This window comes from Carassius gibelio, chromosome B25, assembly GCF_023724105.1.
Source record: "Carassius gibelio isolate Cgi1373 ecotype wild population from Czech Republic chromosome B25, carGib1.2-hapl.c, whole genome shotgun sequence".
In the NCBI taxonomy this organism is placed as follows: Eukaryota; Metazoa; Chordata; class Actinopteri; order Cypriniformes; family Cyprinidae; genus Carassius; species Carassius gibelio.
The window spans coordinates 23,710,223-23,734,746 of record NC_068420.1 but is presented as its reverse complement, the minus strand read 5'-3'; the positions used below and the strand labels follow the sequence as shown (position 1 = coordinate 23,734,746).

The 24,524-nt window shown below is 38.6% G+C and overlaps 1 protein-coding gene and 1 long non-coding RNA gene across 2 annotated transcripts in view; one reads left to right on the top strand and one right to left on the bottom strand.

The window, feature by feature from the left end:
* The window catches only part of LOC128013834 (ATP-binding cassette sub-family C member 3-like), a 50,566-nt gene continuing 26,042 nt past the window's right edge, over positions 1-24,524 (top strand). The window contains exons 1-9 of the mRNA XM_052597020.1: positions 1-308; positions 14,965-15,141; positions 15,220-15,345; positions 16,200-16,340; positions 17,457-17,573; positions 17,833-17,894; positions 18,487-18,618; positions 22,457-22,687; positions 23,744-23,921. Coding sequence (XP_052452980.1) covers positions 276-308; positions 14,965-15,141; positions 15,220-15,345; positions 16,200-16,340; positions 17,457-17,573; positions 17,833-17,894; positions 18,487-18,618; positions 22,457-22,687; positions 23,744-23,921 — 1,197 coding nt within the window. The 5' untranslated portion in view covers positions 1-275. The remainder of the gene's footprint in view (positions 309-14,964; positions 15,142-15,219; positions 15,346-16,199; positions 16,341-17,456; positions 17,574-17,832; positions 17,895-18,486; positions 18,619-22,456; positions 22,688-23,743; positions 23,922-24,524) is intronic.
* On the bottom strand, positions 980-20,127 carry LOC128013870 (uncharacterized). Its single transcript, XR_008183444.1, has 2 exons — positions 19,653-20,127; positions 980-3,199 (listed from the first exon to the last, which is right to left on the bottom strand). It is a non-coding gene; the product is annotated as an uncharacterized LOC128013870 (long non-coding RNA).

Sequence of the window (24,524 nt, the reverse complement as noted above, 5' to 3'; positions counted from 1 at the left end):
AGAGAGAGAGAGAGAGAGTGGGCGGCCTCTCAGCCTCAGGGTGACTGATTGACTGTCTGTACTGTACCGAGGGGGAGAGATCCAGTCGAAACGGACGTCACACGGGCACCCCGGGGGAGGAGATACCGGGCACACCGCTAATATCAGTTTATCCGCTGACCGCTGTTGCGTTTCGTCCATGCATGCGCGTAGCACCGTGTGTCTGAGTTGCATGCAAGAACAAAATCAGCCACATCCTCCTCTCAGCATAAGGAAGAGCTCCATCTAAAAAAGCGATGAAGCACCTATGTGGCAATCTCACATTCTGGGTAAGTTCTCATCAACTCTCGCATACTGGAAAACACGTCCGTGCCGCGAGCTTTGGATGTGTTTAACAGGGAATGCATGCATGTGAAGCTCTGTTTCCGTGAAACTCATGGAACTAAGTTTTTAAACCGCTGGAGCGACGCGGTGTAACGCCGAAGACACAAATACTGTAACATTACGCAGCTGTAAATGATAACGGACCTGCCCTGAACTAATGTTACTGTGACTAAGTATTAGAAGGAACAGTCGTGGAAATAAAGTTACTAATATCACCAGCTAACAAAAATATGTTCTAAGAAGGTTTTTCTAATGTTCTCTTTGAACGTCCAGTTTTTTTAAACATTTAATTTATTTGTTTTAATCATTTTGCAAAATGATAGTAAAGCATGTTATTTTGAATGATAAAAAGTTATGTAAATAGAATTGAAAACGAATCTTCTGGATGATTCTATAAAATGGTCAACGCTTTGCATACTAAACTACTGTAATTAAAACATGTTAAGAACTTTATCTCAAAGTTAGCTCCTCCAAAACCTTAGTACATTATTCAAAGATTTATCATTGAACTTTTCCTAAGTCTAACTTTTAAAAAAACATTTCCTAATGTTTGCAAAATTATCAAATGGAACGTTCCCTTAATGTTTACATAACCAACCCCAAATAGTTAAAAAAAAAAAAAAACATTAAGAAACATTCAGAAATAGCGTAAAGTTATAGTTCGATGAACACCCAGCTAAAATGTTTCGGAAAACTGTTCCATGAATGATGTATGCAACAAATCTTTATTTTGAGATTAATACTACGATTAATCGACTAATCGTTGATTATTTCACCAGTTAATCCGTAGGCTTTGTTCTATTAATCTGCTTTTACAATTAGTTAAAATTCTGAGTTAATACTTTTTTACAATACAAATATTGGGCGCACAAAATGAGATGCCAGAAACCTTCTCATTCTCCATTCACCTTATGATTATCAAAACAGTCCTGAGCTAGATCAAGCTTTAATCTATGCAAAACAAACTATTATTTTTATTTAGTATTATTTATGTAATTACTTTTGCATTCATTAATAAAATGATTATATCATTAGCTAGCTCCACACTAGACAGCTGCTTTATAGCAGATAATCAAGTTGGAAATCTGACTTGACACTGTAAAGAATACTGTAAAGCTGCGTGTTTTATATCAATCTATTATATAAAGCGCTATATAAATAAACGTGACGTCACTAGCGAGTCGATTGCAGAGCTGGTGCAAGCTTATCCACATCGCTATGATCACATGCTTTCTTAACTGCTGTTTTCTCATCATTGTAATTTTTGTTGTGTGTTTATTTTCTAATTGAGAGGAAATTAATTTCAACATATTCATTTAAACTCTGCTTACTGCAGCGTCAGGAGTCTGTGTCTTCTCTTGTATGATGCCATCTAATTGTTTCAGCCCTAGTGCTAATGTTTGGGTTAACTTTCACATGCCATAGATTCATTGCCTCACTGTGTTGCAAGATGAAACATGCAAGTTGTCATCATGATGAATCATTTTTCAGAGTTGAATCATTTGAATGAACTGGTTCACAGCATTGCTTACGAATGACTGAAGTGAATCGGTTCACAGAGTCAGCAGCTCAGTGATTCACTGAACTGAACATGTTCGCCTCTGATCACTGAGTCCTGGGTCATAACAGGACACACCATTGCAGAACTCAAGGCTTCTCTTGGATTCATCGAGGTTTTCATTCGTGCTGCTGCAACCTTTGCTTCTCACAAAATGTGTGTCTTTACTGCAATCTACTATGAGATAAAAAGTCATGTCAAATATTCGAGCAAGAAGTTTTAACAGACCTGGAGCAATATGAAAAATATTTTTCTTCCCCATTACTTTTTATAACAACTTTAATGTGATAATAACATTAAAAAGTATACTTGCAGCTTTTATATACAATGCAATAAACACTATTTTTAATGCATGAATTATGTCATATAGCCTAATGCATTGTATGAAAAAAATATAAACACAACACACAACCAATTTAAAATATAACAAGATTTTTGCAAAAAGTATATTGCATTTTAACTTTAATTACAGTTATTAATAAAATTATGCATTCATGCATTACACAAAAAGTTACCATATATTATTATTATCAATATCATTAATATGCCACATTTAAAAAAAAAAAAAAAATATATATATATATATATATATATATATATATATATATATAGAATATTTTTTCAAGAAGACACCAGATCTATTGAATTATCGTCGTCTCAAGAATCAGTTTCCTGTGGCTGAACTGGTCTGGACAGACAGAGGAAGCTTGAGGCTAATGTTGTGAAATTATTTTGCATTTAATGCAACACAACAGAATATATATTTTTTTAAATTATATTTTCAGTTCTGTAACTTCCCCTTTCTTGTAAAGTCACATTTAATTTCCAAGCTTTATTTCTTAGGTTTAAATCACAATATTAAGTGATTAGATCGTAGTGTTCTTGAAACCCGCTGTTTTGAGATAAAGGAGAATATGTATCATAGATTTAATCACGTTATTGTTGCTATTAAGCCATCGATTTGAGTCCACCAATACTACTATCCTCATCTAAGGTGTGTATTACAGAGGTAGTGTGATACGGTCATCACTTACTGAGATATGCATCAGTCATTGTGATGTGTTTCCTCAGCACACAGTCATATTAGACACTTTCAGCATTATTATTATTTAGCATGCAGCTGTGTTTATGAATCCTGTGTGACAGTCTGTGTTGTCTGTAGCTGTAGAGATTGAGACGCTGATGTCTGGATGCTTTCAGCTCGTTTGATTCTGCTCAGAAGCCGTGGGTCGTGTAAGGTAACGGCAGACTCCAAGACATCGATTGAAATCTCAGTATCTGAAATGAAATAAAAAGCAGTTTGTCTGTCCATGTATGCACAGATATTACTGAAACATTCCAGAAAGACTCAAACATGTCCATTCAGCTCTGAATCATAACAGTGTCCTGACCCAAACTCGTGTTTACTTTCTAGTGAAGTAAAACCTGATGTAGTAATGCGACGTGTAGCAACACGTATAATGGCTTTGGGCCGAAGTGTTAGCTATAAACAGACCGTTCCTCATGCACTGAGCAGAAACGAAGTGTAACTAGATGATGCTTTTGAACACATGTGCCATTTATTATTTGTGCCCTTACAAGACCACATATTTCCAGATAACCGCATCTAACAATGGAAACGGGAGAACCTGTGTCTATAAATATATCTTTCTAGGTTTCGCTTCTTCATTAAAGCAGTGTGAAATCCCCCTCGTGCAGGTTTCCTCATCACCCGTGTCTTATGATAACTCGGGAAGGAAACACGGTACTCTAAGCTATGTTTGGAAAGCAAAAGTTGTTTCTCGTGTCACACTTCATATTGAAGTCAGAATGCATTTTTAGATTGATGTGTTATATGCCTGTTAAAAACACTCGTATGTATGTACAGTTATTGTGTGCATGAATACAGCCCATGATTGCGTCAGTATTTCCTCTGAGCATGCTTTAATAAACCAGTGGGGATGAACTAAACACTACGAGTGCATTAGAGGTAAAGCGATATGGGTTCTTAATGGCCAACATCTAAAAAGCTTGATGTCTAATAATACAGTTTAATACTTATTGTCTGATCGGAGCGTGTTTGCAGATGTATATGGTTTATTATATGCAGTATTATCAGCGTGTGCGATCGTTTGCAGCTGACAGCGTGAAGCCATTAACCGCTCGAGGTCATTATTAACCCTGCTTTTTCTCTTTATGTGTTTTTCTTTTTTTTTTTAGATCACTGTATGACATTGTGAGAATGCAACTGTGTTTTTACAGTGAAAGAAAAGTGTTGATCTATCTATCTATATATAATTAAATAATAATAATAATTTTTAAATTTAAATATTTATAATAAAGCTTAAATAATAATAATAAATTAAAACATTAATAGTAAATGTTAAATGGTAAAATAATAATAATAATAATAATAATAATAATGTATTATTATAAAAAAATAAAACTCTTGCTATGGCTTCTTTGAAATATAAGAGTTTAGATTTTTGGTGACTAACCAACTAAATTAATTAATTAATTAGCAGGCACAATTTAAATTACTTTTGTATAAAAATATAAATGCATCCAAATATAACTATAAAAATACAGATATAAAAACATTATGAAACATTGTTAATATTATCAGAAAGAGTAAAAGTTTGTCCAGTTTATATCATTATAAATATATAAATTAATATACATTTATAACACTGTACTCCGTGTTATATAGCATTCAATTCAATAAAACTAGTGTTTCTAATACAATGGAGCAAATGAAAACAGAAAACATGTATTTGTTGTACTTTCCAGTGGCCAGAGTTTTCCCAGAGCCTCCGTCCGTCTGTGTCCCATTACTGCGCTCAGTAGAGAAGTCTGTGTTTGTCTGACACCCTGCAGGACGAGGGCAGGTCAGATCATACCAGATATTATGATCAGAAATACACAAAGCATAACAAACACGTCCGAACAGCACCTCCTGTTTTGCTCCACAGCATGGAAAAATAAATGCATGAGAGACTGTTGAGCTCTGAAGCGAAGTGTGTCGTTTAATATTAGACACTGGTTTGATCAAACGTCAAATGCAGTGAGGAAAAACCATCATTCTGATTGAGACACTTTTGGCGTGAAGACACCTTTCAGAGAATGATTCTGGTTTTCCTCAGTAAACCACGGGACGTAATAACTTCTGATTTTATGAACCTGGAGAGGAACGTCTGAGAACCAATGCATTCCCGTCTTATCTCATGCACTTTTATTACAAATTAGCAGCATAACAATGTGTGAGAAATTGGACCTGAAAAATTAATTTCAATATTTATAACAGTTTTTCATTTTCATTTTGTTAGTTTTAGCAATTTTGTTGTGATTTTGTCATTTTTATTTTTTATGTCTATATAGTTTTTCTAAATTTTTATTTTGGTTTTATTTATTTATTAATAATGTATAAAGTTATTTATTTAAGGTAAACTAAATGATAATGAGAACCATTCATTTGACAACTAGATGTATTAAAACAAGTTAAAAAAATAATAATATAATATTTATTGTTATTTACTATTTTATTTATTTATTTATTTATTTATTTTTAACTATAATAACCATAATGTCACAAATCAGCTTTTGACAGAAATACAGTGTAAAAATTATTTTTCTAAGTTGTAAATGAAACTAAATGTAATTTAAAGTCTGAGATCATTTCTCCCTTATTTAAAATAACAAACCTTTATGATTATTATTTGTTAGTTTATTTCCAGGTTTAAATTTCATTTTCATTTCAGTATATGTTGTGTTTTTTAGATCAAGTCTTTATCAAACTTTGTCCGAGTCAGAAAGTTGTTAGGTCAAAAGTTATATCTTTAAAACCGAAGGATTTATAATATTTGTACATTTAAATAATAAACTCCTCGTTTGTGACTAAAATACAGTCTTATTGACAACAGTGATTTTGAGAAAAGGTCTTCCTGTATAATATTTACAAGGATTCCTCATGTTTCACTTCCTTTATCTAAACACACAGATACGTGTTCATGGAAACCATTCACCAAGTCAAACATCACCATATCTCTGTTTGTCCCACATGTCTGAGGAATGTAGGGCTAGACTAGTTTGGGTTGCTCTGTGTTTATCAGTGATGCCCTGGTTTGCTCTGATTTCAGGTTTAGAGGAAAAACCCGTTAAAGGTCGAATCTTTTGTGTTGGGCTCAGCTCAGTGCTGCGCTCGGTGGTTTTCTATCAGAAACGCATGTGTCATTCCCATCTCACCCCTCCTGTTCCTGCAAACACACCGCTTTCTGTGGAAGTTTTAAAGGATTCATGGTGAGGCTGTGTTTGGAGGTTTATTAGAAAGACAACAAAATCACTTGATTCCTGAAGTCTTGATTTCTGAGAATGATAAGACTAGTTTCAGAGAATCATGCAATCAAGTTTTTTTCCTTACGTTACCTTGCTCTTAGCATCTCATAATACATTAGATTTGTAATTAACAAAATAAAGGTAAAACTTTAAATAAATTAATTTATGAATGAATTAATTAATTAATAAGAATCTTATGAAATGTGTAAGAAAAAAATAGATTTAGACTTTTGATAAAGAAAAAATATGGTTTATTTTTAAATTTTTATATTTCTTATTATACATATGTGTGTGTGTGTGTGTGTGTGTGTGTGTTGTTTTTGCACTTTATGGTCTTAAAATAAACATACATTCTGTATATATTACATAAAGTGTTTAAAACATTTCTCTAAAACATTTCTCTTATAGTATTATAATAGGATTCTTCTCTTAAAAAGCACTACATACAGTATATATATATATATATGCATTATAGCTATTATCTTGCATATTGCTGTCTTAAAATAGTATATGCACAGCCTTTAAATGATGCAAACGCATATCTCTTTATAAGGCCAGGCTGCCAGACATAGTTACACAAAAATGCTTGCACAATCTTTCCTGTCACGCTCATCTGTGTTCATCTGTGGATTGTGATGTCCTGCTTCTCTACGGTCAAGTTAATGCATGCAGTGTAATGTCAGTGCCTCCAGAGGTTCAGAAAAGAGTGGAACATGTAACTCTGAAGGAAAGCTCCTCGTCTGGTTTGCTGAATTCACTGATTGTGAGGAACAGAGGTGACCTTCCTACAGAAGTGAGCACGACCCGTCTGGATCATGAAGAACAGACACGCTTTAACACATCCCGAGAGAAACACTGCTCTTCATCTGTTTCAGGGTTGAGTGTGTTGTGTGTTCAGAGACGTCTTCTGCTCGACTGAACCATTCCACGTTCAGACACACTGAAATCCTCTTTCTTTCTCATCCTGATGCTCGGTCTGAACTTCAGCAAGTCTTCTTCATCACATCTAGACGCCTAAGTGCCATGTGACTGTCTGATTAGCAATTTGTGTTACCAAGCAATTGAACAGGTGTACCTAATAAAGCGGCCGGTGAGTGAGTGTGTGTGTGTGTGTATATATATTTTGTATGTTTTTAAAGCCTTTAGAATTAGTGGGGCACAGCTAGTGTCCTCATAAACATCTTCTTATTGTAATAGCTGAGTCATTTTCCTGAGTTGTGTCCTCATAAACCAACCAAACCAGTGCACACACACACACACACACACACACACACACACACAGACAGATGCTGACAGACAGAGAGGAACAGCAGCTGTGTTGATCTTACTGAGGGTTCAGGGAAAGTCTGTCTGATCTCTGCTCAGTTTGTTGATATACCAACTTTTTGTCGGTTTTTAAAATCGTTCTTTTCATAGAAATCTGTGTTCATATACAGTTATGTTACATTTAGGGCTGGGACAACGCATCGAGGTCATCGATGATGTCAATGACGATGATGCATTGAACAAATAATCGCTAGATTAATCGTTTAAAAAATAATCGTTTATCCCAGCCCTAGTTACATTCTATACATGAACCCCAAACGTGAGAATACGATTGTGCTACATGTATTCTGAGCAAAGCGTCATGAAACCGTATGTAGTGCACTGATTGACACACATTTCAGCCAAATTTCACGGTAAAAAAAGCTCCATTGTCAGTCAAGCTGATTTTTTACGTGAGATTGTAATTTCCGATGTCATCCACCCAGGTTTCAAACATACAAACACAGTCTGTTACGCTACGATGCAAACTGGTATTTTTCAAAAAATAAATCAAGCAATTGCAACTTCTTTATTTCTTTCAATTCTGACTTTTTCCTTCAGAGTTGCATCTTTATTTATTGGAATTGTATATAGGCTTTCTCTTTTCTCTTCTCTAATTATGAGTTTATGTCTTATGTCTGAGCTTAAAATTGTGAGAAATAAGCGTGCAATTCATAGAAAGAATTCAGGATTGCGAGATGTTAACTTGTTTCTCACAGCATTCTGCTAACTTTATTTTCACCCAAAATATAATGTTATTTGAACGTTCATTTGAAATGTTCTAAGAATTTTTTTTCTCTTTTGAGAAATTATTTCAAATAATGATAATATTGTCACACACCTGGACTCATTTAATGTGTTTTTGCCCGTGACCCAGTTTCTGTCTTTCCGTGTTTGATTAGTTCCCAGGTGTGTCCATTATCTTCCTCATGTGTTCCATGTCCCTGTTAAGTTAATGATTCCATCCACCTGTGTTTCCCCAATTATCTGTTGCACATAAGCCTTGTCCTTCAGTTCTGTTTGGTCGGGTCTTCTCACTTGTGACTCACTAGCTACTCACTTGTGCTCACTTGCTACTTACGTGTGTCTACCTCTGTGCTCCATGTTGGATATCCCCTGTGTTGGATATATTAAAATCCTTATTTCGTTTATCCGCGACTCCGTATTCCTTCAGGCAGCGTAAAACCGTGACAGAAGACCCGACCATAAGAAGAAAATAGAAAACTGCGTGTTCTTCCCTCCGTTTTGCTTTTGTTTTTTCACAGTCTTTTCTTTTCTTAGTGTCTATGGATCCCCTCTATCGTCCCGAATTCCTCATCCTCCTGCTGAAGCAGGAAGGGCGTTCTCTCGAGGACCATACCAGACAGTTTTTCCTATTAGCTAATGCCACCAGCTACCCGGACGGCGCGCTCTGCACCTTCTACAACACCAGCCTGAACTCCAAATGCAGAGCGTTGTCGTCCGAAGATGGTCCTCGAGAGGATTTCGCCGCATTCGTGGAGTGGACTCTGGCGAGAAATGGCTCATCTCTCACCATCTGCCCCATAGAGGACCTCGCCAGCCCCACTCCCGACCCAGAGACCAGCCAGCCACCATCACGCCGCACGGAGCCAGAGCCCACCGCAGCCGCAGAGCCCGAGCCATCCACTGACAGGGAGCCGGATCTCGAGAGCGCGACTGACCAGGTGTGTGAGCCGGCAACACCGTGCATCGTGGGAGTCCTCGTGGAGATCGAGGGCGTGGAGGAAAGCCCTGCCCACACTCCTGCGACTGAGGGTGAGCTATATGCAGTCTCTGAAAGTCATATGGAGCAAGTTCTGGATCTGATGGACTGGTCTACGGAGGTAATCCCTAATATTCCTGTTTCCCCGCTGGTTCCGTCCAGCCCTGATTCTCCTGTATACCCTCTCAGTCTCCCACTCCTACCTCCTCCAGTCATTTCCTCTGCTCCATTTCCGCTGGTTCCACCCAGCTCTGAATCTTCTGTTTCTCCGCTGGTTCCGCCCAGCCCTGAGTTTTCTGTTTCTCCGCTGGTTCCGCCCAGCCCTGAATTTTCTGTTTCTCCGCTGGTTCTGCCCAGCCCTGAGTTTCCTGTGTCTCCGCTGGTTCCGCCCAGCCCTGAGTTTCCTGTTTCTCCGCTGGTTCCGCCCAGCCCTGAGTTTCCTGTTTCTCCGCTGGTTCCGCCCAGCCCTGAATCTTCTGTGTCTCCGCTGGTTCCGCCCAGCTCTGAATTTTCTGTGTCTCCGCTGGTTCCGCCCAGCTCTGAATCTTCTGTGTCTCCGCGGGTTCCGCCCAGCTCTGAATCTTCTGTGTCTCCGCTGGTTCCGCCCAGCTCTGAATTTTCTGTGTCTCCGCTGGTTCCGCCCAGCCATGATTTTTCTGTTTCACCGCTGGTTCCGCCCAGCCCTGAATCTTCTGTGTCTCCTGTATTCCCTCCCAGCCTCCCTCTCCCGCCTCCTCCCAAACCTGCTGGTCCCTCTACTCCTCCTCTTTCGCTGGTTCCGTCCAGTCCTGATCCTCCTGTCCTTCCTCCCACCCTTCTCCTCTCTCCTCCTCCTAGACCAGCCAGTTCCTCGTCATCCCTGCTGGTGCCAGTCAGTCCCGCAGCTCACCCTCAGTCCGCGCCATCGGGGCGCGGTGGTTCGCCGCTGGACTGCCAGTCTCCAGCTCCGCCTTGGCGTGTTAAGGCCCTGTCTCCGCCTCCAGCCTCCGAGCCCTGGACTCCTCCTCGGTCCTTCGACCCAGCGGCTCCGCCTTGGCTCTTAGCTCCCTCGTCTCCACCGTGGCCTGTCATCCCACCTGCTCCACCGGGCTCCCTCGTCCCTCCGGCTCCACCTTGGTCAGTCGTCGACCATCCGCCGCCTCGGGACTCCACTCCTCTGGTTCCACCTCGTCACTCCATCCCTCCGGCTCTGTCAGGCTCCTCCTTCCCTCCAGTTCCACCTCCATCCTCGGTCACTCCGGCTCCACAGCGGTCTGCCAGGACCCCGCCTCTGCCTTGGTCGCCTGAGCCTTCAGCTCCACCTAGGCCCTCCGGATCCTCGACGTCACCCTGGCTCTGCGGCTGTGCTGCTCCATCTTGGGCTCCTCACCCACCGGTGCAGTCTCCGCCTGTCGGCCCCCTGGTGTCGTCGACCCTTCCTTCACCATGGCTCCTCCCGCCGTCGACTCCACCTTGGATCTCCGTCCTGGCTGGTCTCTGGTGGACCATCTGGCTCCTCCTGCTCCTGTCTCCTCCCTGGCTCCTCCCTCCGTCGTCTCCTCCCTGGCTCCTCCTTCTGTGGTCCCTGTCTGCTGGCCCCCTCCTGGAAGTCCGTCCTCCACCGGAACCTCCTCCCAAGTTCCCACCTACGCCTCCCCCTGTTGTTTCTACGGTGCGAGGACGCACCTACCGGGAGGGGGGAGTACTGTCACACACCTGGACTCATTTAATGTGTTTTTGCCCGTGACCCAGTTTCTGTCTTTCCGTGTTTGATTAGTTCCCAGGTGTGTCCATTATCTTCCTCATGTGTTCCATGTCCCTGTTAAGTTAATGATTCCATCCACCTGTGTTTCCCCAATTATCTGTTGCACATAAGCCTTGTCCTTCAGTTCTGTTTGGTCGGGTCTTCTCACTTGTGACTCACTAGCTACTCACTTGTGCTCACTTGCTACTTACGTGTGTCTACCTCTGTGCTCCATGTTGGATATCCCCTGTGTTGGATATATTAAAATCCTTATTTCGTTTATCCGCGACTCCGTATTCCTTCAGGCAGCGTAAAACCGTGACAAATATTTCATAAACATTACTTCATGTCTTAACATTCAACAAACAGTGTGAGAATGATCCCTGTTAGCTGGGTGCTTGATAATTCATTTTTTTAAAGGTTTCCTTTGTAACTGAATATTGATCTTCACGAGGAAGATGTGTGCTGTATTTTGTGGAAAGCGTGAGTCTGATGTCAACATTAAGAGAAGCAGAGGAAGGTGAATCTATTTTAAATGCATATGCATGGAGCAATGTGTATGAAGTACATTAACATGACTAAAGGGAGACAGAGAGAGAAACTCAATGAATTTGTGAGTTTGTAAGAAATGCATGTGATTTGAAGACAGGACACAGTCAGAGCCCGTCAAGAACCTGCAGAACCTGCTTGGCTTAATTACTAGGCTTTTGTTGCTGTGTTACTTTTTGGGAAACCTTGTCAGGTATGTGGTAATTGTTTTAGGCTATAAAAGCCCACAGGTAATACTGGGAATGGCACATTTCTTTCTGCAGGAGGACCCACCCTCATTTATTCCCTCCGATGTCTATGCATCATTGTATGATGTTTTTTTTTTTTTTTTTTACAATGTTTTTGCATCCTTTTTTAAGCTTTGTCTATTGATTTATTGTCTATTGCTTTGTCTATTGATTTATTGCATGGACGATATGTTTTATCTTTTGAGCTCCACCGTAGAAAGAAAGCAGTATGGGTTTGGAAGGGCCTGAAGAGAAATAATGTCATTTTGACCCAAAGAGGAGTTCCTATTTCCTGAAAATGCTAGTTAATGTTATCACATTGGACTAAAAATTACTGACTTTGCTCACACAGGCTAAAATAACTTTCCCAACCATTTTTGTTATTTTTGGGATTGTTACTGTTGTGGTGTTCAAAATAAAAAAATGTCCTGCTTATATTGCTTGTAAATTTCTTATTATGCTACATTATGACCAAAACTTGTGTTCAGTCTCTGTCAACTGTTTTCTCTCAGTTAGCTTAGGGTTTGTGTTATATTTTAGGAGCTGGAATGATCTGAGCACATGCTCCTCAGTTTTTGTGAGAACATTGCCAACATTATCCACAATAAATGCCTTTTCACTCAAAAACTGCTCAGATCAGAGGCCTATGATCCATCAGCTCCAAAACGAAAGATAAAACCTGTGCTGACTGAAAGAACACAAGCTGACGAAAAGACTGCATGGTAATAAAATAACATAATGAGAACAGTTTTATGGAAGCCTGTTTCTGCCACTGAAAAAAAAAAGGAAAACAAAGTTAATTGCAACTTTTATCTCACAATCCTGATTTTTCTTTTTCTTGTAATCATGTTTTATTTTTTCTTATAAAATCATAAAGTCTGAATTATAAAACAAAGAGTTCCGCTCCTTGATTCTGATTGGTCGAGCGGTGTTTGATGCTGGTTTAGATAAATCTACAAAGTAACAAACACCTTTGTTTACTTCTGTGTGTTGCTCGGCAACCACTTTGTTACAACCACAACTGATTCTGAGGAGCTACATTGTTTGGTGGAAGAATACTGTTTTTATTAACATCATTACAATTTATTTGCTCTGTTTTATTTTGTGAAACATTACAACTTGTATGGAATAATGTTTTATAAAGCAATAACCCAGCGAAGCCGTGGTTTACACTGAATTTAGAACAGATAAGGAGGTTTTATAACCTTAATATTTACTGTTATAAATTCACTGTAAACCATGGCTTCACTAGGTTATTGCTTTATTCTGAGATATAAACTAAAAAAGTCAAAGTTTTATTTTTATTTTTTTTCTTTCTCAGGATTGCACTTAACTCTCAACTGCAAGTTTATATCTCACAATTCTGAGATAAAAAGTAAAAAAAAGTTTTTGTTATTCAGTGGCGGAAAGAGCAGGGAGCTGCTTTTCTCATCCTGGTCTTCACCTTGTGTTTAAAGACCTGAAGTTGCGCAGAAATGATCTATTGTTGAACAGATTTGTGCATTTGACCTCATAACCGAGAGGTATCTTCCCTTCAGACCGCAGACTGCATCCTGTGAGAGCAACGGCTGGCATCTCTCGGATCAGAAAAACCCCCTGAACATTACAGGAGATGGAAGTGACGCTGCAAGCCTTGTCTGCATTATCGAGCCTTGATTTATTTCCTCTGTCTTGAGCACTGTACATCTCTCGTTGAGACTTCCGTGATCTTGCCAAAGCAGAGGCTCTGAGACTCAAAAGCATCACTGCAATTAGAAACGAGAGAAGGGAACACAAACACGCATCTTTGATAAGAGAATACAGCTTTCTGGAGATGTTGTCTGCAGCTTTTTTATAGCGATGACTGCCACATTGGAGTCTCTGTGGTGACATTGGGCAATATTGGAATATTGGGCAACTGGTGGTTGTCAAAATCTTATGCAAGGTGTTTTGGAGTAAACAATTCTCTGTTATTTAGACTATATCATTTTTAGGGAAGTCGTTGCCTAGTGGTTAGAGAGTTTGACTCCTAACCCTAGGGTTGTGGGTTCGAGTCTCGGGCCGGCAATACCACAACTGAGGTGTCCTTGAGCAAGACACCGAAGCCCTAACTGCTCCCCAGGCGCCACAGCATAAATGATGAACACTGCTCCAGGTGTGTGTGTGTGTGTGTGTGCGCGCATGATGAGTTAAATGCAGAGCACGAATTCTGAGTATTGGTCACCACCATGTCACGTCACTTCAAATATTTATATTTCTTAAAATATTGTGAATTCTAATGTAGTTTAGATTTTTTGTCATAATTTAGAAAAATATTCGTACATATTCATATTTCAATTCTTATGAATTCTAATGCAATATCCATTTTTATTATAATTTGGAAAAATATTCCTACATATTCATATTTCTGAATAAGTGTGAGTTCTAATGTAATTGATCATTTTTTAATCATCATTTAAAAAAAAAAAAAAATTAAACATACAGTAGGGGATCTTCTATGATTAATTAATTGATCATCTATCCTCAGTAACTTCAGACCTATGTCTAAGTTGCTTTTTATCTCAAAGCTATTAGCGAGAGTTGTTTATTGTCAGTTGAATTCCTATATCAGTATGTCCAATGTTTTAGATACTTTTCATTTGGGTTTTAGATCAGAAACTGCATTGTTGAAAGTAAGCGATGACCTTTGGCAAGTGTTTGATACTGGTTCACATGCGGTTCTTATTTTGTTGGTTTTAAGTGCGGCTTTCGATACAATTGATCATAGTATTCTGTTACATCGGTTGGAAAAGTTGGTGGGTATTCACAGGGTCGCTCTGCAGTGGTTGACCTCTTATTTAAAGACAGAAGCTTCTCAGTGAGCATTGGGAAGTTTTCTTCTTCGTCAACTCCTTTGTCATGCGGTGTGCCCCAAGGATCCATTTTAGGCCCTCTTCTTTTTTCGCTTAACATGCTTCCCTTGGGTGCCATTTTTAAGAAATGTCCTACCACTCCTATGCCGATGATACACAGTTCTATAAAAGGTTGGATAGCTAATAATATTTTGCAGTTAAATGAAAGAAAAAGTGAAATTCTGATTTTAGGCCTGAAAATAGTTCAGTTTCATGATTAAGGTTCAGTATTTCGCTGCATGTCTTAAGAGTCCGTTCAGTGCATCCACTAACTGTTCTTCGTGCTGCTGTACATGTGCAGTCTTGTGTTCATGTTGGTGTTTCTCTTTTCTCAGGACTCTAATTTCACGAAGCACACAAACCTTCCAGATCTCCCAGCATGCTTTCAGCTGTCTGTCCTGCCATGGACTCCCTGCATCTTCCTCTGGCTGACGGCTCCTTTCTACATCCTCTACCTCAAGATGAGCAACAGAGGCTACATCATGATGTCTATACTGAACAGAATCAAAACGGTGGGAGATGTCAAGCACTTGTGTATGTTCCGTTCTCTTTTATCTGGTTGTAATGATTCATCATATGTGTGTGTGCAGGCTCTCGGCTTGATCTTGTGGATCGTATGCTGGACAGACCTGTTCTCTACATTTCATGAGATGAACCAGAATCAGCTTAAACCGCCAGTATACTTCATTACTCCTCTAGTACTTGGCATGTCGATGGTGAGTGAGAAAAGCAGATCTTAATATCTTTTGCAATGTACAAAGAGCTTTCAGAGCTCAAAACTTTCTCTCTGGTCCTGAAAAAGCCTTTATTGAACAATGACTCGTTCTCATCATTTGGATGAATGTCTAACAGCAGATCAACACATCAGCAGCATGGACACGGGGCACATGAATAGTGTTATGAATCTGTGCAGTTCAGGCACTACTGTTCACTTCTATAAAAGCACAGTGGTAAAAAACTGTCTGCTTAATTACAGTGAACAAAAGTCATGAAAAAACAAATCATGTTGAAATTTTGGCTCGGAAACTAACTCCCAGTTAATGTTTATTTTAATTCAAGTAACAAAAATATATTGTTATGGTTTAAGTGACTATAATAACCCTGACTATGTCTTGTGTTATGATAAAATTCACCTAAAATCACACTGTCACTCCACTAGCTGCTGTTTTTCAATTCTTGCTGCCGGTTATAACAAATGCCACCTGATTTCGATTCTTCAATAAAATGATTTATCATTTATTTATAATTTAATGACTTCATGCATTAACTTGGGACTTGAGCTCATGATCTGAGACGCCATGCTCTACAGGAATGGTCAAATATTATATATTAAATATAAAGAAAACATAAAATAATACTGATGTTGTTTGTGCATTTTGTCCAAATCAATGTGATAAATGAGCTAGCTCACGAGTAATCTAAAAGTAGTCTGATTATATTTTCTAAAATGTGTAATGCAATTGAACTAAATAGAGTTTTGTCATGTAATTTTCCACCATTAAATATCCTAATAATATATATATATATAGTATATAGTGTATGAGCTCTGGGTGTCTCTGCTGTCTTCTAGTTGTTAGCCACGTTCCTGATCCAGTTCGAGAGGCTGAAAGGAGTGCAGTCATCCGGTGTGCTCTTCATATTTTGGACACTCTCAGTTCTGTGTGCCATCGTGCCTTTCCGCTCCAAAATCATGAATGCCAGTCAGGCAGAGGTTAGTGTGTGGGTTTGAAGTAGATGTTTTAGTATGAATCCGTTCATTTCAGTCTAACCACATAAATGCTCTGCCAGCACAGTCATCTCTCAGTAATGTGGGACTCTCTCCCCCTTCTGCACTTTTCCTCCTGTTTTATTTCTTTTGACCTACATGCTGAGCGTTTTCTTGGCGCTGAAGGAGTTCAGTTAAGGCCATGACTGATTTGAGAGAATAGTGCTGCTGTTGTTCTTAAGAGCTGCTTCAAGACGGCTTACCTAACTCACAGAGAGACAAACATAGATCAAGGCTGATACTGTTTTCCAACTCAAATAAGTGATTCGTGCTACTGGTTATGACAAATGCCATCTGTTTTTGAATTTTGAAGAATCAGTTTTATGCATTTGACAGATCCTTTTTTTATAAAGTGAATTGCATTGCATTTAATTATATTTATTTACTTCATGCATTTACTGGAAATTAAACCCATGAGATGCCTTGCTCTCTACAGGAACGCTCAAATATTATGCATAAAAATGTATGATGATATTATTATTATTATTTATACATGTTACGTATTATGCATTTTTCAGATATATTAATTTAAATATATAATATTGTCTGTGCATGTTTTGCATGTGATTCTTTTTAAAGATATATTAATTTATTACTGTTATATAGTACTGTCTGTGCATGTTGTGAAATTATGCATTTTTCAGATATATTATTTTAATTCTTTATTGTTTGTGCATGTTTTGCATGTTATATTTTCAGAATTATTTTTATACTTCTAGTATTGTTTGTGAGTGATGTGCATTTACATTTTCCAGATATGATGATAATAAAAAAGTCAAATTTGTTGGATGGTGTTCGCTTAATGAGGATGCAAAACTAAAAGTGAGCTCTTTGTCAGTTGATGTAAACTTCCTGGTCCTATTCCTGACAAACAGTGGGTCTGATGGCGAGGCTTTGGGGTGAATGTGAACAAATGTGAACAAGCTTAGTCCGACAGTGAAATGAAATAAGAACTAGATATCTCAGATCTGTGAGCTCATAAAGAGCTGGGCTGGGGGCGTTTGTGATGTGGCATGTCGAGATCTTGTGATTACTTCATAAAGCATCTTTCTCTGTTTTCAGAATGACAAGCTGAGGTTCACGACGTTCTACATTTACTTCAGCCTCACCCTGCTTCAACTCATCCTGTCCTGCTTCAATGAAAAGCCTCCTCACTTCTCCACTGTGGTCACAGATCCTGTAAGTCAGTGTGTGTGTGTGTGTGTGTGTGTGTGTGAGAGAGAGAGAGAGTGTGTGTGTGTGTTTTATCTACTCAAAGGCAAGGAAAATGACAAAATCCAATACAAGGGCCAGCAGTAACCATCATGCTTTCATAACACAAGATTGAATAAAACAATAATTTAGTGCCACAAACTGTGGATGATTGAATCCTTTGAACATTAGAAAGGTCATGGAAAGGTCAGAGCAGCAAACTAAACTGTTTTCATCTGATTTTCAGAATGTATGTCCAGAAACGACTGCTGGGTTCATCTCCAAAATGACCTTTTGGTGGTTTACTAGGTGAGTAAATGAAGTATTAACAGTTTCTGTTTCTCATTCTCATGACTTAACGAACACTGACCATTTGATTTATATTCTCATAACGCTGAAAGAAAACATTCTCAGAACGTCCTTATGATTTCATTTTTACTCAAATGTTATAAGAAGGGTTTTTTTAACCTTTAAACAGCATTAAGAAAATGTATACTTTTTTAGAAACAATTCAAACCAATGCTCCCACAGTGTTTTTAAAACCTAAACTTGTTCCCTGGGTTTACCCTGATTTAAAGGGATAGTTGACCAAAACTATCTAACTTTCTAAACCTATATCACCTTCCTCCTTCTCTGAAACATAATAGAAGATATTTTCAGTGATTTCTTAGTGTTGGCACCAATTCTTCATACTATCTGCTTATTTGTGTTCTGTATAGGACAGAAAGTCATACAGGTTTGGAACAACATGAGTAAATGATAACTGAATTATCATTTTTGAGTGAACCGTCCCTTTAATTCAACATGAACTACTAAAATAAAAAGCAGAATGACTGTTCAGTTCCAACATTAGTGTTGTTTTAAGATGTTTCAGAGACGTATATTTGTTTCTGTTCTTCAGCATGGCGATCAAAGGCTATAAATCTCCACTAGAGAATAAAGATCTGTGGTCTCTGAACAAGGACGACAGTTCAGAGCTGGTGGTTCCCAATCTGCTCAATGAATGGGAGAAGGAGAAATCCAAAGCACAGAGGTATGAATTCAAATAGATTATGATTCAATCATTCAGTCCAAGGATTTTACAGTCACTGTCACGTTGTGTAAGTTCAATAGCTTGTGAATGCCTTTTCTTGTTTACATTATTGTAAGCAACACTGTGCTACGTTTTTTTTTATTCTATTTATTTATTTAGTTAGTTGAATAGATCCCTATGTAATCAGTTTTTTTTTTTTTTTAAATTCTTTTTTTTTTTGGTTATATGAAATTAAAATGTTTACATATATATATATATATATATATATATATATATATATATATATATATACAATGTTTTTATTTATTTATATTTTTTGGACTCTATTTCTGTAACTAAATTTTAATATTCAAAAAGCATGTCTAATTAATTAAAATCAGAAAACGTATATATTTAAATGACAATTTATTAAAGTAAAAAAAAAAAAAAAAAATTAGGGCACTATACATTTTTGCTCAAATTTTCTTTTATTTTTACCAAATTCTGTGTTTTCTGTTAAAAATTTTTTTTCAGGATTCCATTTGAATGGTTAAGTAAAATTTTACTAATCAAATAGTGTGTGTAATTAATTTAATTCATAAAAACTACTTTATTTAATACAGTTTTTACTACAATACGGACCTAGGAAATCTTGTGTTGATTTCTTAGTTTTTTTCTGTGAAATTTTGTGTTGAGTAGTATTTTTTTTTTTTTCACAGGACTATGATGAGCTTCTGTTCTTATAATTGATAACTTGTAATACAGTCATTCATAATTAATATATTTAAATGTGTAATTGTTACTAAGCAGTTGCTTGGGTGATGGGTGGTTGCTAGGGTATTTTTCATGAGTATGCACAAGCCACGTTCAGAATGCAAACAAATTCTATCTTTCAGTTGTTTTTGGTGCAGAATGACACATGTTAGTCCAGATTCAGATTTGCTCTCAAGTACAGAAGGGTTTATTTTTTTTATTTATTTTTTACATTCATGCATTTGACAGTCATCGCATTCAGCATCACATATGTTCATTTCATGCATCCACACTCTGCTTACCTCTTTCGATCTCAACCGAGTGTCAGCTACTGATACTCACAAATCAGGCAACCAACTGGAGCTTATTTACACACAACGCTGCTTCACTGATCATGTTCTGGTTACTCCACTGCACACCTCGGATCACTTCCTCCTCACTCTTAACCTCAACATGGTCCCTGACACAACACAAACACTTCCACATGTCATCTTTCAGCGTAACCCTCCCGGCTATCAGATGTGGTTTCATCTTCACTTCCTTCCCCTAAACTGTTAGCATCTTTTGATGCAAACAGTGCTACTGATACTTTCTGCTCCACTCTTACATCTAGTTTAGACACTGTTTGCCCCTTATCTTCCAGGCCAGCCCGTAACACCCTTCTGCCCCTTGGTTATCTTATGTTCTACATGAACACCGTTCTAAGCTTAGAGCTTCTGAAAGGGTGTGGCGCAAGTCCAAAAATACTACTGATCTTATTGTGTATCAGTCACTCCTATCTTCTTTCTCTGCTAATGTCTCCTCTGCTAAAAGGACATACTACCATAACAAAACAAACAATTCATCTCTCGCATGCTTTTTAAAACATTTTCCTCACTTCTTTGTCCTCCTCCTCCCTCTCCTGCTTCATCTCTAATAGCTGACGACTTTGCAACGTTTTTCATTAATACAATCAAACACATTAGTGCACAATTTTCCACACCACAATCAGTCAAGCTCATATCACCAGCAAACTTACACTCATTTACATCCTTCTCTTCACTCTCTGAGGCAGAAGTCTCAAAACAAATCCTTTCTAATCACCCTACAACTTGCCCGCTTGATCCTATTCCATCTCATCTTTTTCAAGCCATTTCTCCTGAAGTTGTACCTGCACTCACTCACATCATCAACACATCCCTCCACACTGGTGTTTTCCCCTCATCATTTAGACAGGCACGTATAAGCCATTACTTAAGAAACCCAACCTCAACCTCTCTTTTAGAGAACTACAGACCAGTTTCCCTTCTTCCTTTCATTGCAAAAACACTTGAACGAGCTGTGTTCAACCAAGTTTCTACATTTCTCACACACAACAATCTCCTTGACAGCAACCAATCTGGCTTCAGAAGTGGACATTCAATCAAGATGGCCTTGCTCTCAGTTGTTGAAGCTCTAAGACTGGCAAGAGCAGAATCCAAATCTTCAGTACTTATCCTGCTGGACCTGTCCAAGTTTTTCACACGGTTAACCACCAGATCCTCCTATCAATCCTTCTGGCAAATTTCATCTCAGGAACCGCACTTCAATGGTTTGAGTTTACCTATCAGATAGGACCTTCAAAGTATTTTGGAGAGGTGAGGTGTCCAGGTCACAACATTTAAGGGGAAGTTTAAGGGGAAGTTTAAGGGGAAGTTGTGGCCTAATGGTTAGAGAGTCGGACTCCCAATCGAAAGGTTGTGAGTTTGAGTCCCGGGCAGGCAGGAATTGTGGGTGGGGGGAGTGCATGTACAGTTCTCTCTCCACCTTCAATACCACGACTGAGGAGCCCTTGAGGAAGGCATCGAACCCCCAACTGCTCCCCGGGCGCCGTAGCATAAATGGCTGCCCACTGCTCCGGGTGTGTGTTCACAGTGTGTGTGTGTGTGTGTGTGTGTGTGTGTGTGTGTGTGTGTGTGTTCACTGCTCTGTGTGTGTGCACTTCGGATGGGTTAAATGCAGAGCACAAATTCTGAGTATGGGTCACCATACTTGGCTGAATGTCACTTTCACTTCACTTCACTTTAACTACTGGGGTGCCTCAGGGCTCAGTTCTTGGACCACTTCTCTTCTCTGTCTACATGGCATCATTAGGTTCTGTCATTCAGAAACATGGCTTTTCATACCACTGCTATGCTGATGACACTCAACTCTACCTCTCATTCCATCCTGATGATCCGACGGTAGCTATTCGCATCTCAGCTTGTCTAACAGACATTTCTTCCTGGATGAAGGACCATCACCTTCAACTCAACCTTGCCAAGACAGAACTGCTTGTGATTCCAGCAAACCCATCGTTCCATCACAATTTCACCATCAAGTTAGGCACATCAACCATAACTCCTTCAAAAACAGCTAGAAGCCTTGGAGTTATGATTGATGATCAGCTGACTTTCTCAGACCACATTGCTAAAACTGTCCGATCCTGCAGATTTGCTTTATTCAACATCAAGAAGATCAAGCCCTTTCTTTCGGATCATGCTGCACAACTCCTTGTTCAAGCTCTTGTTCTGTCCAGGCTGGACTATTGCAATGCTCTCTTGGCCGGTCTTCCAGCCAGTTCTATCGAACCTTTACAATTAATCCAGAACGGGGCAGAAAGATTAATTTTTAATGAGACAAAAAGAATACACCACCACTGGCTCTGCACCCCTTTACCTAAATTTATTACTTCAGACTTATGTGCATTCTGCAAGTAAACATCACTTGATTGTGCCATCCCTAAAGAGGCACAAAATCACTTTTACGGCCTTACATTAAACCTTTACAATTAACAAAAGCAAAAAAGACATCTAACACTGGCTTGCTCTATTCTTTTTCTATTCTATTTGATTTCTTTTTATTTATTATATTACTTAAAAGCCATTGCCACATGTACTGTGTTAAGCTAACTGAGATTTGTAATAGCACTTGTATATCATTGCTCTTTTGTTGATTTTGATAGCTTCCACTGTCCTCATCTGTAAGCCACTTTGGATAAATGACTAAATGTAAATGCATTGACTGGGAATGGACCTTGACATTGCTGCTGCTACTAAAAGAGTCATCCTAGCCACGGAAGATCAGCCACTCTTGTTTTTCTGTGCAGCGAGCAGAGCGTGAAGGACCAGGCAGCGTTCAGGAAGACAGGCCCAGGCGCTGAACCCAACCACGTGAGCGTCAGTCCTGAGGAGGAGGTTCTTCTGTCCAAACAGAAGGAGGCGAGGCAGCCCTCGTTCCTGAGGGCCCTTCTAAGGGCTTTTGGGCCCTACTTCCTCATCGGCTCGGCTTTCAAACTACTCCAGGATCTTATTACCTTCGTGAACCCTCAGCTGCTCAGGTGAAGTCCCACTGCTTCATTCCCAGTCAAAGAGGAACACTAGGGTCATAATTAGTCATGATTTTATGATGGGAATGTAGTGATATGATTCATAACATGATAAAGCTGCCAGTAAGTGAGGTTTAGTCACTCTTCTGTACTGGTTATTTACAGCAGATGTTCACACTCACAGGGCTGTGATGACCTTCTGTTTTCATTAATTTCATAATTAAAATATTAAAGCGATTGATTTAGTCCGTCCGTAAGAACAGCTGTAATTATTTGCAGTTTGATAACGAATAGCTGCCGTGTTCCTTTAACATTTACCTAGACCTGGGTTTTATTACCCGCTGGGATTTATTTTGTTTGCTTGTAACAGGAAGAGCAAACATGAAATGCGCTGATTAGCTGGAAAGTGCTGTAAACATGATCTTTTATAACACTGTTTTGCATGGAACCCTGCAAAATAATTTGCATAATGTGCTGTATGCTTTTCTCTTTACTCATGTTTTAAAATACAAATATCATGCAAATATGCTTCTCTAAAGACCTTTTTAACATTTTGAATCACAAGTCAAAAGTTTGAAATAATTAAGATTTTTCAGTGTTTTTGAAAGAAGTCTCTTCTGTTCAGAAAATATAATACAAATTGTGAAATATTATTATAATGTAAAACATCTATTTTCTGTGTGAATCTGTTTTAAAGTGTAATGTATTTCTGTGATGCTCCGCTGTATTTTCAGCATCATTGCTCCAGTCTCAGTGCCACATGATCTTCAGAAATCATGAAAATTTGATGATTTAACACAGATATAAATTACAGTTTAATAGATTTTTACTGTATTTTGGATCAAAGAAATGCAGCCTTGGTGAGCAGAAGAAACAGAAAAAAATCTTACTCATCCCAAACTTTTGACTGGTAGTGTATGCAGTTTATGACTAAATGTAAATGCATTGACTGGGAATGGACCTTGACATTGCTGCTGCTACAAACTACTTTCTTGCAAGAAACTATGTTGCATGAAACCAAGGATGCACAGAGGTGTGGTTTTAAAGTGATTCTGCTTTGGTTGTCAGGATGTTGATTGACTTCACCAAGCAGCGTCAGGCCCCGTCGTGGTGGGGTTTTTCACTGGCGTTCCTGATGTTCGGAGCTTCCCTCTTACAGACCCTCATCTTACATCAGCACTTTCAGTACTGCTTTGTCACGGGCATGAGGCTGCGCACGGGAATCATCGGAGCCATTTACAGGAAGGTACACACTAGTCAACAGTCTCTCTGCACATAAGGACTCACTCAGACCAGTACAAATCCATGTTCTGTCAAGACTGGTTTATGCTGGTTAGTGGCGACCGAACAGAATAATCTTTGTTGTACTTGGACATTCTGTCATCATTGACTTTCAAACCTTTCTTTTTTTGGACCATGAAATAAGATATTTTGAATCCTTTTAACAACAGTGGAAGTCAGTGGGCTCCTCATGCTTTGGTTTTTGGCACACAGGTTTTGATGACAAGGGAAAATAGTGAAATATTTAAAGGGAAAGTTCAAAATATTAAGAACAAATAAAATAGTATATCATTCTTTCAGAATGTCTTTTGTGTTAAGCAGAGGAAAGAAATGCATAGTACATGCAAATATTGCATACAGGGTTGTAACCCATGGAAGCTTTTCTTCCTCCGCAGGATAAAAATAAAAAAATAATTAAATTATTTATTTAATGTCTTTTTATCTTACAATTCAGACTTTTCCCCTTGCGTTTCAGAAATATATTGTATGTAAACAGAATTGTAAGAATAAAAGTCTGAATTGTGAGATGAAAGTAACAATACCAGTTTATTTATTTTTTTATTGAATG